Source organism: Lathamus discolor, chromosome 2 (assembly GCF_037157495.1).
Source record: "Lathamus discolor isolate bLatDis1 chromosome 2, bLatDis1.hap1, whole genome shotgun sequence".
NCBI classification, from domain to species: Eukaryota; Metazoa; Chordata; class Aves; order Psittaciformes; family Psittacidae; genus Lathamus; species Lathamus discolor.
The window spans coordinates 61,934,292-61,953,914 of NC_088885.1; the positions used below are offsets into that span (position 1 = coordinate 61,934,292).

Genomic DNA, 19,623 nt, shown 5'->3' on the forward strand with positions numbered 1-19,623 from the left:
CTAACCACAGGGTGACAGGCAGGTCTCCGTGGGGCACGTCCCAGGGGCACACTGGCGCAGGGCTTGTTCCCACAGGTGCACTGAAGTGTGGCTGTTCTCAACACCCACCCGGCCAGGCCCACACTCACCCCTGGCAGGGGCAGTGTGGCCGTGGCTCCATGGGTCTGTGTCGCGGTGGGTCTCCTCTCCCTGCCCAGCCCGTGACGTTGCCAGATGGAAAGCCCCATGCCTTGCAGTCGTAAAATCATAGAACCATAGAAAGGTTTGGGTTGGAGAGGACCTTAAGATCATCTAGTTCCATGGACAGGAACAACTCCCACTAGACCAGGTTGCTCAAGGCAACTGGGTTAGTGCCATGTGGTGTTCCTCCTCCTCCCTCTGCCTCTCCTGCTCTTCACACCTAACACACTTTTACCACCACTAAATGAAGGGATTACCAACAATTTGTCACAAAGCACGGTGGGGGCTGGAGCCTTGTCTAGGAGGGCAGGGCAGGATGGTTGCTATGGGTCAGAGCCAGAGTCTCATCAGTCCTTCCCAGGCACTGTCCCTCCAGCAGTGGGAGTACGAACTGCTTGGCTGGTGAGGTCCTTCATGAGGTCCCATGTGCTATAGCCCCTGTATCACCAGTGACGAACTCTGTCCCTCTGTGTGTAGACCTAGTGTCTCAGCCTCTTGCTGTGGGATACTTCACAAGGAGCTTGCTGCTGGGTGGAAGACATCCTCTTGTGCTGGCAAGGCAGACAGGGTTAAAAACCAGAGGGGTGGCTGCCTGTGCATGGGGTGGGTGGAAAGCATGGGAGTAATTCATTCAATCCACTAAAAGGTGTGTGCTCAATTTATTGTCATCTTCCAACTAGAGCCAATCTGTTTTATAGGATAAAATATACAAGAAGCTTGCGGTGAAAAAAATAATAAAAGGAAGAGATTGCCAGGAGGATGAGAGCAGTGGGCTGGAGCAGCTCAGCCCAGGCAGGAGCCCTGGAAGGGGGCCAGGGAGGCAGGAAAGATCCATGAGGAGTTTCCTGTAAAGAAACCATTCAAGAAATTGGGCAGAGGCAGCATGCATGTGACGCCTGTGCGGCTCTGCTTGGGTGGAGGGGGAGCCACGGTCTGGGAAAGCAGCCCAGCCCAGAGATTTGGAGAGGGGAGAGAGGGGAAAGAAGGTGCAGTGTGGATCAACCTGATCCAAAATAATATGAGGTTTGTATTTTCTGAGCAGAAAATTAAAAAAAAAAAGAAGCAGAAAAGTAAGCAGAGCAAAAGATTTCGTGTTGGAGGAAATGTCATTTTTCCTGTTTAAAACCAAAACAAACTGAAAAATCCCAGTTAAAAAATTCCTGCCAAGCACTGAAATATTTTCTGGTGAGGCTCAGAGATCTCTGCTCTCCCCAAGTACCATGAAACTGGTGTTACTGGAATACCCCTCAGCTGGATGGGAACAACACTGCATTGAATTCTGGGACAACCTCAACCACGGGTGTTCTTGGAGTTGGGTTTGTAAATGTCACCAGTGCAGGGCCTAGAAACGCATCTGAAAATGCAGAGTCTGATCTCCTGGGACCTCCCGGAGTGACAGACAAATAACCTCCCAGCTAGCAAGTCAGCGTGCCCCCATCCCAACCAGCCTGATGGTCCAGGGATGATCCAAGTGGGCAGAAACCAGCAGAAATGCCCATAGGAAAGCCAAGAGAATGACACCAGCAGAAGCAAACCCTCACTCTGTTCAGACGCCAAAGGCTTGCTTACAAACTCCTTCAGCATCATGGGCATGTGGTGGCCCCAGCAGCACATGTATGGCACATTCACCCAGGCAGCTTAAACCAGCTCTGTGAAGTGCATGACTGCCCGGCTGGGTGGCTGCTCCTGCTGGAGAAGCTATGGACCAGTGAAGTCAAGTCAATGAACTGGCCATTGGGCTGAGAGTTAAGTCCTGGGCTCTGCCACTGACACCCATTGTCAGTGTTTGCTCTATGTTAATTTCAACCCAAAAGCCCTCTGCCAGTGGTACTGAAAACAGGCTGGGTACAGAGCCTGCGGAAGAGGTGCTGGAAACTGATGCTGACGGCATTTTTGGAAACTCTTCCCCCGGAGATGAAAAAAAAAAAAAAAAAGGAAAAAAAAGGGATTTCCTAAAACAACTGAAAATGAATTTGCCACATCTGCAAAGAGTGGTTGTGGGTTGCCTGCCCCTGAAAGCAGCTAAGGAAGTGCTGCAGTCAGCAACTTTTCAGTTTAAATGACGAAAGCTAATGTACCCGTGGTGACAGCAATTGCCAGGTATACTACCAGTGCCTTAAATCCTCAGAATGCAACCATTTGAATTGTTAAAAGTTCCATGAGTTTGCAACAGTACAAAAATATAGCCTCTTTGGCCAAAGAAAAGCTGGTTCTGGAATCAGTAACAGCTTGTAGTTAGAGCCAACAGTATGAGAGTCTGTAACTGATCTGCTCTGAGCAAATTATTTGGCTACCTGAAAAGAAGAGAATCAAAACCTTTATGCTATTTTGGAAAGAGGGTCAAAGAAGAAAAACATTAACTTGCTGAGAAAGAGGAAACAATGCGGGCAAATTAAGAAGGGCAAATGCTTGATCTCCATACTGGGCATGCGCAAAGGTGGAGAAGATGGGACTCACTTTTGTTTGATGACCAATCCAATCACAGCTTCTGACATAAAATTAGACCACTTTTTTAAAAAGGAGCTACAGAAACCAGTAAGATCTTTCTTACACCACTGACCTTCACACTTCTCTGCAATATACTTCATGAGAGGGATTTTTATTTTTACTGATACAAATTCAACCGACTTACAGTGATGAATGCAGTAAGATTGCACGCATTGTGAAGGAAAGCTTAACTTCAAGGTGGTACAGCTCTGTCCGAGAAACTCAGCTCCTTGAAATTTGCCATTTTCAGTGGGAAAGGAAAAAATCTCGAAGGCATGACTCCAGCAAGGCTATTCATTCAAACAGCACCAGATGGATGTGTGGGATTCACCTGCTGCTTTGGTTATGAATGAAAGTAGCCAGATAGGGGTTTGCAAAAGGCTATTTTTGCTTAAAGAAGTCTGGTTAAGATGTGGTTAATGCTTGGGTCTGCTGTGCTTTGAGGAGGGGTTGTGTGGAAATGAGAGGGAAAGGAAGCTCAAAGGAAACCAGGTAGCACAATGAACAAAGTATGCTGCTTAGATGAATTCGGTATGTGGCCAGACATTTTGCTTTGATACAAAATGATGCCAGAGTCTCCAGGAAACATAGGGAATTTGTGAATGAGTTTTCAGTATTTTCCTTTTTCCAGGAACCTCACCAACAATATGGCTCATGCTGTCCACATGAGGTATAAATGTCACTATTTCCACCATCCAGAGAGACAAGCAGAGGAAGAGCGTTTTGACTGACCTCTGAAGAGCTGGACTATATTTGGGTTTTAACGGGTTTGGAGCATCTGCCTCTCCTTAAATTGTGAAGGGTTTGGGATAGCAGCCCCAGGGAAGCCAGGTGTGAATGAGCAGGATGTGTCACCCTTTACTCACAGGAAGAAAAACCCGAGGCAGAGAAAGGTCATCACTCAACAAAGGCTTAAATGCATATTTGTGTCTCCTTCTTGAGGACTTTTTGAAACGTGTTTAAATGATTACTGAAATCCGGACCGGTGCGGTAGGCTTGCAATTGTGCTTATATACTTCGTAACTTGCCTTTGGTCTAGAAAAATTGAAGTGGGTCGTGTTTTTCCAGCATTTCTGTATGATTTGTCCCATCAGGTGTCACCCGTTGGCACATACAAATGCATCACCTGATGAGGTGACGAGAAACCCAGACCCATGTTCAGCCCAGCTTTGACCAAGCTGACACCCTCTTCATTGCCCCTTCTCCTTCAGGGCAGAGCAGCGGAGGGATTCAGGAGTAGGACCCATCATACAGATCCACCACACATATGCAGCTCATGGCAAGCCAGCCCCTTCTGCCAATCTGTGGGCAGCCCTCCCCTCACAGAGCTATGAAAACCTCCAGCCTAGCAAAACTGTCTCTTGTACCTACCGCACTGAAGACCACAGATCTGAAGCCTACCCTTATAACCCACGCATTTCAGGAGCAGTTCCAGGGAGAGCAAAAGAAACTGTTGTCCAAGCAATATATCCAGATGCAAGTACTTTGTTGCATGATTAAAAACGTAAGTTTGTTTCACCACTTAAAATTCATCCAGAGGGCTTTTTTTAATAGATAGAATCATCCCTGGCAAAAGTCTTTTTGAACATACCTACCAGGACTACGCTCTAAGCTCGGCGCGTTGTGGCTTTTTGGTTTTGCTTTGTTTTCAAAAAGGGCTGATGAAAACCATTTTCATAAACTGACAGCAACACCCACAACACACGCACAAAAACAAGATAGCAGTCTCATACGGAAAATATTTCTGCTTTCGTTTTTATTTTATGAATACATATACAAGAGATGCATAATCTTCCATTATCCAGGCTTAAAAGTAACAGGTTGGTTTTGTTTGGGGTTGTTTTTTTGGTGGGGTTTTTTTTTTTTTCCAAAATAGCTTAAAGAGGAAAATAAAAAGAAGGATGAAGGAGATGCAACATACCCAAACCATACAGTTGAAAGCCTTGCTAAAATTACTGCTGAAATGTGAACATGTGGAGGGTGTGTCTCTCTGTGTGTGTATTGTTCTGTATTGTAAAAAGCCTCACCCAAGGCATTGATGTATATGAATAAAAAAACGCTTTGGCATAACCAGAGATTCCTCCATGCACGTTTTGTTGACGTTTCTGAAATACTGGGAGAATAAAATCTGAGAATTATATCATATATCATTTTCTCTGCTTGGCAGCAATAACTTCAAATGCGGGGGGGGAATGAAGAAGAGTCTGTTGACAAGAGACTTCACTTCCATACTGACAGTTATATTAGCAGGATGCAGCAGGATGCAAACAGCTTCAAATAGAAGAGATGGAGATATATATTTCTATATATGTATATAATGTAAAAATGCTTATTTTATATGAGAAAGGAAGATTTGTCACAATAACATAAAATGAACCACTCTAAGACTAGCTTCCAGCAAAACGTTTTGCTTTATTGGATCTATTTTCTAGCTACAAGTCAAGCTGACATCTGTCAAGCTTTTTAACTTTTCATATGGCAGTCTATAAGAAATGTTTCATGCAACGTCTACAATGCTAAATACAGGGTAAATAACTGGGATTAAACAGGTGAGGAATAACAGACTATTATTAGGACCAATAACAGCATAGTATGTACATATAGCCATATTATATTCTCATGTCTTCACAGTAATGTGCAAATGTGACAAATATGGCTTTAAATTTTTTTCCTAAAGAAAGTAAGACATAATTATACAGAATAATGTTTTAAAACGCTTAGGAGGATTTCACCTGTTTGTGAAACCTGTTCAATCTTCATTGCATTAGGGTTAGAGGAGCCACCCGAGCACGGAGGTGTAGTTCAGGTGTACTTCCAGAAGGGGGCAGAGATTCCTAAGGCACAATATTAATGTTAAACATTTTTTAATTTAAGTCATGCTATTTTATTTTAGTTTTGTTTTTAATTTTTTTTTGGTTATATGAAATAATAGGTTGTTTGTAGTTATATAATAAGCGGCTGATTGTAAAAAATACAATGTTAAAGGCTACACTACATGCCTACCTGTAGCTCCAGAAACATCAGCTAATCTGAAAACACACTATACAGCGCTGCATATTAAACCTTTGTGGGTTTTTGGTAATATTCTTTTTCATACACGTAGCAGAGAGTTATAAGGCTTCTGCGGAATAATAACATTATAACTGAACAAATATTTTACACTCTTCCATAATGGTATTTACAGTTACTATAACTCGTATTTTGCCATTTGGTAAATAACATGTATCTTGTATGCATCCTTCTTGCCTATCTAAAGTGCTTGCTTAACTGCATGAGGAAAGAAAATGCATACCTGCTTTAGGTGCAACAAACCCTCGAAAGAAGTAGCTGAAATATCTGCTGTGGATCTGAAATGCATTCTCAGAAATTGAAATTATTGCTAAATTCAGTGCCCTCACTAGGCAATCATCTATATTATTTGTCATATATAAATATATGCATATATACTAGTATGTATGTACATGCATACACATTCATCTATCATGTAAAAGATAGATTTCAATTTTTTGTCCATCAACCTTTTTTATTTTGTGCTATTCAACTCACTTGTGCTATGACTGAAGCCGGATTAAAATCAAAACCTTAACATGCTACTGCTAACAACCCTATGATTCATTAGCACATAATAAAGACAATATGTAAAAGAAAGCTGAGATGATGACAAATCAGGAGGCTTTTGAAATGCACTGAGAATAAGGCAATAGGCTGTACATTACAGCAGAGGAAAAGCTGAAGAAATTCTGGAATTCATAAACGCATCTTACTGGAGTAGGGATTGCTCTCCCTACTTTGCTGCAGAGTCCTACGCTTTCTTCCAATTATCACTCTCCAGAATGCAAGCTCTATAGTTTCTGCACCTACCAACACTTTTAATGGTAGCAAATTCAAAGCTTATTAAAAATGCCCTGATGCCACAACCTGGTAAAATAAGGCACTTCCAGGGCTGTATTCCAGCGGTGCCATGCCAAAAAGATCAGCACTGGGAAGAAGCACTCCGATTTTGCTGAGTTTCCTAGTTCTGTCCCATGAAATGCGCCCCTCCTCTTTCTTTCGAGATGATTTTCTTTAAAGAAGCTGTTTCATCAGTTGAAGTTGAGGAGCTACTTCTTTGTAAGCAAGAGGTAAATCTTCAGTTCCTGACATTCAGTAAGGTGGAAGATCAGAGTGGTACCAGGCAATGTCTTCAGTCTATCCAGTATCCCTCTACTTGAGCTGACATGCCAGCTGAGTCAAAAGTGTGTGTGGATTTCATATTAGGCCCGTACTGAAAGCTATGAATGGACATTGGTACTGGAAAGGTCATTCCTTATAATTTCATTTACTGCAAAGAAAGAAAACAAGAGAAAAGGAATTGATTAGCATCCCACTGCTGCAGAGAGTTCTCTTCAGCACAGAGTCCCCCCAGATATGCATCCGTTCCTTGACAGCTTCAGTACAGCTCCAAACAGGAAGCGTAACATCACAAGATAGCTTGTACAGGCTGATCAAAGTGCAAACCAGCAGGATTAACCAAGGTTATCCACATGCTAAATACTCTGTAAAACCAGGCATCACAAGACAGCAGCATCCTGGACCCTTGATTGCATCCAACATATTTAACATTTCAAATCAGTTACAGAAAAAAACATTACATTTGCTCTAGAACTGGCTCAGAAAGGTAAAGCAAAGAGAACCACAGGAAATCTTAGAATAATCTACTGCTTCCATAAAAAAAAAACCAACGTTTGGAAAGTATGCTAGCCATGGTAGGTACTGATGGCAGAAAGCTGCCAGCCACTGAACCTGGGTATGTGCAGCTGCAATGCCTAGATAGAATACAACTTTACGTGCTGATTTTTTCCACTGTCGGATGGTATTAGCTAAAAAAAAAAACCCAAAACAAACAGAAGAGAAGAAACTGCTGCATGCTTGCCCAGACCCTGGAGCTGGTAACATATATAAATATATACTCTCCTTTCACAGCAACCAACACACGTGGACACACAGTCTTTGCTCCTATCCGCACAGACAGATGGGAGGGACGAGCAAGTTAAAACCCTTGGCGAGAGTCAGAGGAAAGAATAAACAAGGTCCCCTATCTCAGCATCAGCCAGTCAGACTGCATCTCCACTGATAAAGTGTTGTTTTCCTTATCCACGAGTCTTCTTTCATTCCTTTCCCCCTCCCCTGCAGATCATCAAGCAATACAGTTTCCCACACTCCAATTATGTCCATTTATCAGCTTGTGATTTTTGGCAGATGGACAGGAAATGACTGAACCTGGCAAAGGCCATCTACAGTGGACTACACAACATCCCTTTTATTTCCACCCCACCTCCCTGCAGTGACTGCCACCACCTGATTTACATGGAGATAGATAAAATGCCATCAGTAGGGCTATCACTGCTTCTGAGTTTCCCTGACATTGCTGGGAGTGGGAAACACATGCCCACGTCATGGAAGCACCACAGAAAAGCCCATGTTTTCCTTTCCTCGTGGGCTGCTGTTCACAGCCATCCAGATAACTTCTTGTATTTACTGGAAAAGACCAAGCCTGTCTAAAAACAACTTCCTGAAGCAATTAGTTGGTTTGGGGTGGTTTTTTTTTTTTTCCTTCTTTTTTTTTCCCTGCAGACCCATTGCCCATTTAGTAATTGCAGCACATGAATCAGGCAGGATTTGTGTCACAGGTCCTGGCCACTGAAACCACTTCTACTCATGGATACGCACACCATACTTCAGAAAGGAAACATCAGTTGTATTTGCAACTACCTATTTATGGCAGCAAACTAAGAGTGGTATGGAAATGGGATGTGAAGACAAAGCATTTCTTTCTCTTGAGAGTGCCATGGAGTTCATCTTTAATATTACCAAACAACGGAAACAAACTCAAGCAGCAGTTCCTGCTCTGTGTCAAAGACTGCCTTGCATGCATCCAAACACAGCAAGAAGTGCTACCCTGTTTACACGCTGCAAGACTCAGGACAGCTTTCAGGATCGAGCCTCTACCTTGAATGCAAACAGCACACTTCTGTAGGACGATTCTTCCATGATGCTTTTGTAAAGATAGTTTCTTTGATAAACTTCTCAAAGTAGCACTGGGTATGCAGCAAAACCACACAGTGATACCTTGGTGTTGAGCACGACAATGAAAACAAAGCCTCACATAGGACAGCCAGTGTCACAGTTTTGCTAACTTTCTCTGAAAGCTTCTGTTACATCAAATAAAACTAAGATACTACTCAAGGCTATCGTCAGTCTTTGTACAGTCTTCAAAGTGCTTCAGCAAAATGTGAGCTAAGCATCATTGGTATTTCACAGAAGGGGACATGGAGGTGGAAAAGTGAAGGAGCTCCCCATCTCAGTTAGGATTAGCACTCAAATCTCAAACTAAAGCTACAGCACACACTGGGGCACTCTTGCTAGATTCACTCAGTAATACTTTCAAAAGTAACATCCCCCTGCCCACAAGCCCGTGCTTTCCTATTGAAGCATTTAGTAAAAGTATTTAAGAAGTAACTTGATGACCTGAGAGTCTAAGAACCAAAGGTTCATCTCCAAAATTGGCTGACTTTTCCAGCCATGCTAGGTACGCTCACCTGAATCTTCTGTCACTCAAGCACTGTAGGACATACAGCTTACCCTAGAGATGATAAAACTTTTCATTTCAGCTGGAAGCCCATGTGCCTTGTCTCAGCCCATAAGACCACCATGGTCCTTCGGATTCATTCTCTCTAGATCTCAGCAGCCAAACCAATCTTTCCCCAGATGAAATAACTCATAATTTCAGTATTGACTCAAACAGGATACAGATTAGACCTTCAGCTTTATTCTTCATTTTTATATGTTACTTTCTTAACATAGATGGGCTTCTGGTACCTTTATGGATAGCAGTCAAGTCTGGAGGCCTCATGTAACATCTGCGAGCTGTTCAACAACAGTCACTAGACAATGTCAGCATGGACTTGAGAGAAAAATGAACCTCAACTAAAGGGCACCCATTGCCACCAGATCTCACAATAACACAGGGTCAACAACACCAAGAGGATGTTTATCATCTCTCTCATCCATGGTGGACCACGGACAGCATAGCTCAGACACAGGTCTCTATTATTCTGTTGCTTGTTTACCCACCACAGTGTTGAAAATGCAAAAATTCCCAATTAACACAGTGGAAAAAAGCCACAAAGAGGGACAAGGGTGCACACAGAAGGCGGCCCAGGTGGGGGGTGGTACGTGATTTGGCAAAGCAGCTGATCTTGTAGAGGCAGACTGCTAGCAGAGAGGACTAAACATGAGAGCTGAAAGGGGAAGTGTGCTGAGAGTGGGCTTTCCCATGCCGCCCGCCAAAGCACCTGAAGCTGCAAGGAAAACCCTTCGGCGGGTACGGACGTGGGGAAACCAGGTGGCAAGCACGTGAAGTGCCCTGAGAGACACTTGGTGGGTTTGGCCAGAAGGATGCTCTCCACCACCTGCAGCTGCAGGGTTTACCACTCCTGTGAAGACACTCCTTTCTCCCTCCAGGGCTGAGAAACAAATGCTGAGGGAAAACTTGTTGGGGGAAAAATGCATTTTGGGTCCCTCAGAGTAGTTTCAAAAGTCTTCAGCATCAACATTTTTTATTTTACATTTCTGGAAAATTTGCTTCTTTTAATAGTCCAAAACATATTAAGTCTTTTGTTACATGCTAGGAAGTGTTTTATTTTGGATCACCTGGAATCTTTTGGAATGTTCTGTTCAACCAAAAATTGATTTTCATTTTTTTTAAGAAAACCTCAAATATTCTTGTTGTAGGTTGACCCAACATTGTCCTTCCCAACAGCAAATCAAAATTCTGTTACTGAAGCATGGCTCTGCCACCTGAAGCATCCTGTATGTTTGTCTGTACCAGTGTCACATCAACCAAAATGGCCAGCAGCCAATTTGCTGGGAAAGAGCATAGGAACCAGGTACACCCCCAGAGATGATTTCTCTAGTACACCTTTACCCTGCTGAAGGGCTTTGTGAGCAACAGGAATTCTGCATGCTCATTTCTAGCGAGCTTTAATGAACTTTCTTCTATTAAGTTTTCTAACAACTTTCTGAACCTGTTCTGAACCTTCGCAGTTTCCTGCAGCAACAGGTTCCATACTTCAGGGATGTGATGGTGGAAAAAGTACTTTCTTTTTGGTTTAAATTTGCTTCTTGATAATTTCATTCATGCATCATGTGAACAAGCTGATTGTTCCCTGTTCACCACCTCCTTTGCTGCCCATCACACTCCTTCTCCTTGGTAACCTCAAGGCTCCACTTGGTCCTGTAGGACCACTGCAGAACTCCCCAGAGAGGTAAGACATATTGCTCATGGAGAGAGAATAACTGGTGTTTTTCTCTTAGTTACCACCTTTCTAACAAAATGTTTAATTTATTTTTCAGGAGAGTCAGCTGGCTACTGTTTTGAATGCTCGAGTTTTGGCTTACAAACCTGTTACTACAAGAGGATTGTGTGTGCTCCACAGAACAGCAGTATTCAGTGCAAGTGGTATTTTGGACTGGTTTTGAGTTTCATTCCTATAGCAAATGCTGGTCTTTGATTCTGCTGCTGCTTGGATACAGATCCATTCACATCTAAGTACCATGCCAGGAGCAGTTGTGTTTTGAATGAGTGCAACATTTTTTGAAGAAAGGCCGCAAAGGCTTTACACTCATTTGTAAAACAACATAACCTGAGTACTCAAAGAGACCCATTTTACAGACAGAACAGATGAGAGCCAAAGAATTACCTGTCTTGCTGAAGGCCCTACATAGAGCTTAGTGGCAGATCTGGAACAGCATTCAAGATGTTTAACTTTCAATGCCTACATTAGCACAACATTTCCCTTAAAGCAACAGGTTAATCCCTATCAGATCAAACAGCTGAGTACAATGATTTACAGCGCCTTTGTCATCAGATTTTTTTTCACTGTTTTTCTGCTGGCTTTGGGGAGGGGGGCCACTGTCGCTTTTGTAGCTAACACCTACAGTTCCCCACAATGCCTTCCCTCAACTGATGGTTTTCCATTGTCATGTTCAGCTTTTCCACTGACAGAAAGTAAAAAAAACTAATAGTGTTGAGAAATGCAGGTAACACGTGACCTCTCTACCTGTCAAGGCGTCTGAAAGAGGAACCTTCCCTTTGCTAAACAGCAGATGCCACAGTAGCAGGATGTGGTGAGCTGTTACACCACATTTTAGTTTAATAAGGAGTTTTTTCTTCTTGCATTTTAATTTTGCTTTAAAATGCCCTTGCAATGGAAATTTTTGCTTTACTAATTAGCAAAATCAGTGTCTTACCGATGCAACAGTTTGGGTTCTTGCATGGAACAGGACAACCAGATATATCTGAACAAATGTGGGTTCCATATATAGATGCGAACTTCATAGGAAATGGAATATTTTTAACATTTGGTGGCTGTACATGGATTCCATCAACTGGCAAAACTTTAAATTTCTGCAGATTTCTGCTTTCCTTGTATCTGACTAGTAACACGGGTAACACTGTAGCCTTTTGTTTTAATAGAATACCTGTTCTTCTGAGGTTCTGCCTTTCTGCTCAGATCCTGATCTCACTCACAGAAGCTACAAGGTCAGCGGTGCAGGGAGAAGGTACGTGCAGTGGGTTTCCACAGTGTGGGAGCTCTTTGGGGCTACAAATACAAAAACTTGGAAGACTTCATACTCCTTGGGCTAAATGTTCCCAAGAATCTGAAAAAATGGAAGGTGAGCTGAGAGCCACGGTCAAACCCACAGTTCAATAGTGTTGGGAAGGAACAAATTGAAAACATATCCCATCTCTGTTCACTTTGTTAGCGGTAACATTAGGGGTCCAATTTCTGTCTGGATTAAGCCGCTATCTCTTCACACATTGCACACCAAAGGCTATGGAAGTTAACGACCATCCTTCCATTGATTTCAGTCCACTTCAGCAGCAGCCCAGAAAGGCTTGTACAGGTAGACTGAGTAGTGGAGTTGTGTGATGTACTGTAGGTTACCCTGCTCTTGCAAGGGGGTTGGACTAGATGATCTTTTGAGGTCCCTTCCAACCCTTGGGATTCTGTGATTCTGTGATTCTGTGTTTACTGTTGCCCCCCTTTCCAGCTGCACACTTCTCTTTTACATGGGAGCTCTGTGGATCTATGCTCAACTGTTCTTTAAGGGATGTAATAGACTTGAAGCTAAAGGGCACTGAGAGGTTTTGCACACAGCTGACACCTTGTGATTTACTGGACATGTACATGTCTCTGTTCCTTCATAAATGGCAACGGCATCAGCTCAGTTCCTTCAGGATGGTTTTTAGTTTCCTTATCAATAGAAAAGCCACATGGCATGTCCCAGGACATCTAGGCCTTCAGAGTCACATCAAGCTTTTTTCCACAGCTGACTAACCAACCTTCGCTTGTTACTTCTTGTTCACCTGTGACCTCTGGGGACCATCATCTCTACAATAGAGCAGATCTGAGGTTCAGGAGATTCAGATACCATAATGCTTTCTCACCAAAGATGAACAAAATCAACCTGCTGTGACTGGTGCATGTGTCATGGAAAATATAAGTAATACCAGCTGCTGCATCTTTCAGGACACACGTGCGAAAAGCCTGTGTGAAATTACGTCTGGATTCTGCCATGTCTGGACAACAATGCTTCATCTTTCAGATCAGTGTAATTGCCCAAGCAATGCAGTGCCACATTTGGGCACCATGTTTGGACCATGTTTGGCACTGGTCAAACTGCACAGCTAGGTGTCACATTTGAGCAATCTCCAGAAATGAGCAGCAGTCTTGGAAGCAGAACTGCCTTGGTTTGGTTCATCGCTTTTGTCTTCCAGCAGAATTCACTAGTCAAGCCTTACATTAGTACACCTACAGTGACATCCAGGTCAGGGAACTCTCCAATACTTCACTACACAGTGCGGACATACCACTAAGTGCTCTGAATTTCCACTGTTGGAGACAGCTCACTGGTCACAAGCATTGTGGAACAGGGATTGTGCTCTCCTCTCCACTGAGTACAGCTCTGACTGTGCGGTCAGTGATATACTATATATATATATACCATATACTATTCAATATATGAACAGGGAAACATAACTCTGGAGTGAGTCTACAGGTCTGACGCTGACACCACGCTACCTGTAGTAATGCTTCATAGTATGATGTTCACTTTGCTGTCTATAATTACTGCCCCTGCATTTTTCCACCATCAATGCCACATCTTGCTCCATCAGGCTCTTGTGCTTTTGTAGGCCCTTCATTTCAAATGAAATTCTACATGTTAGCACCACTGAATAGGAATTCAGTGTTACAAATAAATGCAGAGGAAGCAGAAATGCAGGAGTAAAAAAATATTTCCTCTTATCTCCATGTACAGATTTTACGTAAAGAGAAAAATGGTTAAATATAGTCACACATACAGTGAGTAAAGAAATTAAGCTCCTGGTATAAACTCTACCCCATGAGAAAAATCCTACACTTTTTATCAAGGTACCTATTTCCTGACTTCTGTCCTTCCTGACATGTGAAAGCTGCAAACAAACAAAATCACTGAAAAGAAATAGGGCTGTCTTAGAGAAATACTTTTTCCAAAGCTAGTAAGTATTGTCCTGTGAATGAAAAGACGAATCAGAAAATTATACAAATTCCTGAGGTGCCAGCATGTAATGCGAAACTATAGATCACGTTAAAGCCTAGTGAATTAAAAACCAAACAAAACAAGTCTTGTGAAGCAATGGAAAATATAACTTCACACGTTCCATAAAGAAGTCAGATCTTCTATTACCTCAGGTGTCCTGGATGTGTTTAAACCTTAAACTTATTTTTATCTGTTTAATCATAATAAGCCACCACCACAGGGCATGCTATTTTTGGAGACAGTGAATAGGACAGTGGAGCAAGTGAGTGACAACAAGTAGCAGGTTTTAATAAAACATGATCCCACCAATACGAACGTGGGCTTGGCACGATGGATGGCATTGTTGTGCACGACAGCCATTAACATGGAATTGTTTTCCTACCTGCTCTACCCTCTGCCTTATTGAGCTCAACAACTCCAAACAAATGAGAAATCTCCCACAGTGGCTGCACTGTGGAGGGCTAATGGGAACGGTTCCTCGCTGTAGTGTGATGACAGCACCGTGTGGCAGTAATTTAACTGGGGCTCTTGACGAGGTGCCCAGACTAAATTAGTCCCATCCTATCGCACCACAACTCCTGGGTTTGGATTTTTTTCATCCCTCCCATATGCAACCCTAGAAAATGCCCTACGTCTCCTGCTCTGCAAACATTTAGAGATTAATTCCCCAACTGCTGGGAATTAGCGCAGGGATCAGCAGAGCCACAGTGATTCCCAGCACACTGGGGTCTAAGCTTTAGCTTGTTTTTACTCTTAATTTGAGCGTGGCTGTACTCAACCTGGTTTAGCTTTTATACCAAAGAATCAGAGAGTCAACAGGAATTTTCAGTAGCCCTTATTGAGGCCAACCTTGCCTGGAGCAGCTGGGGTTTGGGCTGTGCAATGGCTGCAGGATCTGCCCCAGTATGATGCAAGCCACTTTTGACACACACACATATATACACGCATGAGGGTAGGGCTGGGCAACGGAGAAATAAACCGCATTTTAACCAAAATTATGTGTTTACGTTCCTGAGAGCATCTGTAAGGGAAACAAAACAGATGTATTTTACACTTTACACAAAATTTCCACATAACAGAAGAGCTACGCAAATGCTACCTAAAACCAGAGGTCAATACTGCTGGAAGCTCTGTAGGTACCAGTCAGGAAGGAGTAAGGAAGAGCATGCACCGCTTTGCTACAGACAACAGCAATTTGCTCCCGCTGTAGCAAGTACAGTAATACAAACTGATCATGGTGATTAGTTTTACTTTCTGGTTTAGCGCCCAACAGTAAAATAGCATTGTCAGACCCTGGCATTCAAAAATAATGCCCCGAAGCATGACAAGTATAGATTCAAAATTGAAACAAATTTAAAGCAATTCTGCATTTGCCTTTTTTTTTAGCCTCCAGACGTCTCTGGCAGCATTTATTAAAACGTGAATGCAACAGAAATGAAACCTCATTTTTTTCCTTCCTACTCTCATATTTCTGATCCCATCCCACAAGGTTTGCTGTATCTCACAACTAGCAGTCAACCGTGGCATAGGCAACACTTGAGACATGAGGCTCTCAAATCATCCATAGGTAGAAGAGCAAGGTTAAAGCCCCCCTGATGCCCCAAGGGCTGGCAGCTCCTGAAATTTACAGGCAGTGAATGGAAGAGGGGTAGTGGGTCGGGACCACGGTGGAAAGCTTTGAGCCCAATGCTGGAGGCTGCTACTTGGAGACCTCCTGCCCTGCCAAAGGACCATCCCATGTGCACACATCCAGTCCAGCACTGTCTATCTCTGATGGCAGCTGGCACCAGCCTTTTGGGCCTCACATAGTAATCCGTATCAGGCCAGACCTGACCACATAACACAAGAAGGGGTTTCTCCATGTGCTAAAACAGTGTCAGATTAGCTTTAGAAAAAATATCAAATACTGAAGGTACAGAAGGAAAAAGCAAAAAGAGAATCCATAATCTCTATGACTTACTGATTTCAGAGTTTTAAAAAAGCCAAATAAGACTGAATTTCTCTATCGATTCTACAATTATTAATCTTTTTAGACGCTTTTCCAACATTGCACATAATGAGCAATTCATCAAAGCATATTAGGTGCCACAGAAGTTGCATTCAATATGAAGGGGTCATTAAGTTTCTTGTAATTGCACATTACTGAAGCTTTTGTTAGTTCTAAATCAAATCAATGGGATGTGCACGTATACTCTTTAATTGACTTTATGTAATAATAGTGTGGCCCCTAGTGATCATCTGGAATCCTCCAAAATTAGCCACCTTTTGCTGCTGTTCATAAAAAACAGCTCATGTGCAGTTGAGAATATCAAATAAAGCCAAGAAATAATGAATGGATGAAAGGAAAAAGCACCCTGGGTCACACAGGAGCGTGTGTCTTTTTCTTCCTACAGCAGAGAACAGCCAAAAGACTCAGCTCTTCTTCCACTCGACCAGCCTCAAGGTCTGATAGACTTCAGTAGAAGTAATGTTGGGCCTCAACAATGAAAGTGTCCTGGAGATATGTTTTTTGAGCCAGAAGGGTTGTCTTTTTAAATGTACCCTACTTGCCCTATTACCATCATCAATACCTCTTTCCTTTATAGCTTTTTTCATCAGCAAACCTCAAAGTGCATGCTAAACAGAAAAGATCAATGCTATTATTCACATCATCTAGCAAAGAGGGCACTGAGGCAGGGACAACACTAGGATGCTGCTGCATATACAAACATGATGTGCCTATGTGCTGCTTTGTGGGGTGGCCACTGTTGGGACACATTCCCACCAAGGCTGTGGAGAAGGCTGAGCTTTGTTTGCTGACCCGTAATTCACAGGGGGGTTGCTCAGGCATATAGAATGATGGCCATGAGATGACTCACTGAGTGGCCACATGCTGCTCAATGGAAGAGAAAAGATGGGTGCGGCTATTGTGTTTGGTAAGAGAAAAGAAGTCCACCTATGAGCCTGCTGGGGGCTAGGCTGGGAAAGGTCACACTAGCTGGGGGAAATCCTTAGGTGACGGAAGACAGCTGCTAAGCCATGGGCACAGAAGCAGGGCTAGCTCTGGGAATCTGCACTGGTGGCTGCAAACAGCCTGTGATAAAACATGATGCAGTCAAATTGTCAGGCAATTAATTTGCTTGTGCCATGATGACCTGGCCACCACCATAATGGGAGCTGTACGTAATGCCACAGGATTTTATTTTAACCACGGCAGCATCTGTTGCTGAAGAACGCTGCAGTTCAAAGAGGAATGCATGTCTTCTCTGCTGCGGCGCCTTGGAGAAAAGCATTGGCAGTGGTTAATGATACTCTTGTGTTGGTTTTCACCACACTAACTGCACTAAGTAAGGACCTTTCCATGACAAAACTCCCATACAGTTTGGCTCAGATTTGATCCAAAGGCTGATTTAGTGGAGCCACACTGGTGACATACCAGTGCAAGCTGGCCACAGTGGAGAAACCAACAGCTGGGTGTTATAAGGTGCTCTTCCCAACACAGAAGATGTAGCTGTGAAAACCACCGCATCCAGAGAGCTGCTGGACTCTAGTACTCCTCGTATGCTAAAACCACCTGAGGATGCAAGCCTCTCAAATTAGAGTAGCTGGAAGAACACTTTTATTTGTACATGGCCCCAGTGCAACAGAGCTGCAACATGGCAAAGTGTGTTTTCCTCTTTTCCCCTCTCCCACATGCTATGTTAAGCTGCAGAATGGCTCCTTAGGCTGGACTGAGAGAGCAATGTCAACAGAAAAAATACCAGGTATGGCTGCAAAAATTCAGTAAGAATCACAGCTGGGCTCTCAGGGAAGTAGAAAACCTTTCCCCTGGCAGCTCAGTGCTTGACATAAGAACTGTGCTGAAGCTCAGTGCTCTCCACTAAAGGCGAAATTTATTGTGCCCCAAGAACGAAGGCCGCAGGCAAACCTGCGGCCAGCGCTAGAGAACTAGGAAAAAGGCACTTGAAAAACACAGGCATACAACACTCATCTCTCAAGCACACTTAAGGACCTGAAATTTTATTCAAGATGTTTGTATTACACTTTCCAAACAACCACTCGCTATGTGTGACAGACTTCTGCCTCTTTTTGAGTACTTGGACTCAAAAAAACCCTCACTTCTCGATAGCTGAGAAATGACAGGGTGCTTCCACAGCCCAGGCTGTGATCTGGCAGCACATCCAAACTCCACTAGGAATCTGGCTTTCACTTTGAGAGGTGCTCCAGGCAACAAAATGAGTGGAAGAACTTTAACAGTAATTCAAGAGTAGCTTTAAAAAATTTATTAATGCTACAATGAAGAAAACTGGCTGCTTACATGAGATTCGGTCAGGTCAAGTCAGCCAACTCAGATCGGGAGGTGAATGCATGGAGCCTAACACAGCAGCTTTGGAAAATCCACACTAGTCATTGCTCAAGGGACAGGAGGCTCCCCACTCCCTTGGGCATACAGCCAGAACACTCAGACCCCAGGACCTAGCTGCAGCCATGCAGATGTGCAACATCTGGCTCAATCTTCAGGAACATCCTTGTGACAGAAGCAACTCAGCAAGGATCAGCTCTTGCTGAAGACCCTGGGAATGCAACACTTTTCAGGCTGGGGCCTTAGGGACATAAAGGACATTTCACTGACATGATGAAAGGGAAAAGTTAAGTGCAACAAAGGTTTTGACGAAAGGCTGCACAAGCTGATTGTTGTTTGCTCCATGCAACAGCCTTCCCCGTGAACCACACCTTTTGTAAAACACAGTTACATGAAACAAATTATTATCTCCAGTAGCTTCCGTCTACACACATTTCTGAAATACTTTCATTCCAAAATGTTTTGAGAGGAAACATTATAAAGAATGGAAACCTGGCAATTAATCAGATGAAAACCTCTGTTTCCATTTTACAGAATAGGAAAAAAAAAAAGAGAATCATAAAAAGAGTACCCAACATTAACTGCTAAGTAGGGAGATGAAAGATAAGCAGAGGCCAGCCACTAGGAGCACTCATGTGCGGCATGCATTTACCTGCGTTTGGACATGGTTCTGAAGGGTGGGTCAGACCTGTATTTGCCGTTCTCATTCAAAACCACATAAACACCTAGTTAGGAACTGGGTTTTGACAGATGAAGATTCGATTTTCCTAAAAACTTACAAAATAAATACCCTGATGATTTTTTATTTTTTGTCAAAGTATGGATGAAAGCCTTTTCTGGTCAAGACACTGAGCAAATATTTACAGGTGCTGGGGAGACACCGTTTCCTCCCTTTAGGCTTCAACCTGGTGTCTGCCACATAATTTTATCCATTCAATGAATTTTTTTTTCCAGACATCTGCCAAGAGGAAATAACTTCGCTGTATTGG

General features: G+C 43.1%; 1 protein-coding gene across 5 annotated transcripts in view; it reads right to left on the bottom strand.

Annotated features, from left to right (window-relative positions):
- Window positions 1–4,406: 4,406 nt before the first annotated feature.
- NFATC1 (nuclear factor of activated T cells 1) overlaps window positions 4,407–19,623 on the bottom strand; it is a 118,499-nt gene continuing 103,282 nt past the window's right edge. For all 5 annotated transcript variants that reach the window (XM_065667191.1, XM_065667188.1, XM_065667186.1 and 2 more), the window contains one exon: window positions 4,407–6,988. In XM_065667191.1, coding sequence (XP_065523263.1) covers window positions 6,939–6,988 — 50 coding nt within the window. In that variant the 3' untranslated portion in view covers window positions 4,407–6,938. The remainder of the gene's footprint in view (window positions 6,989–19,623) is intronic.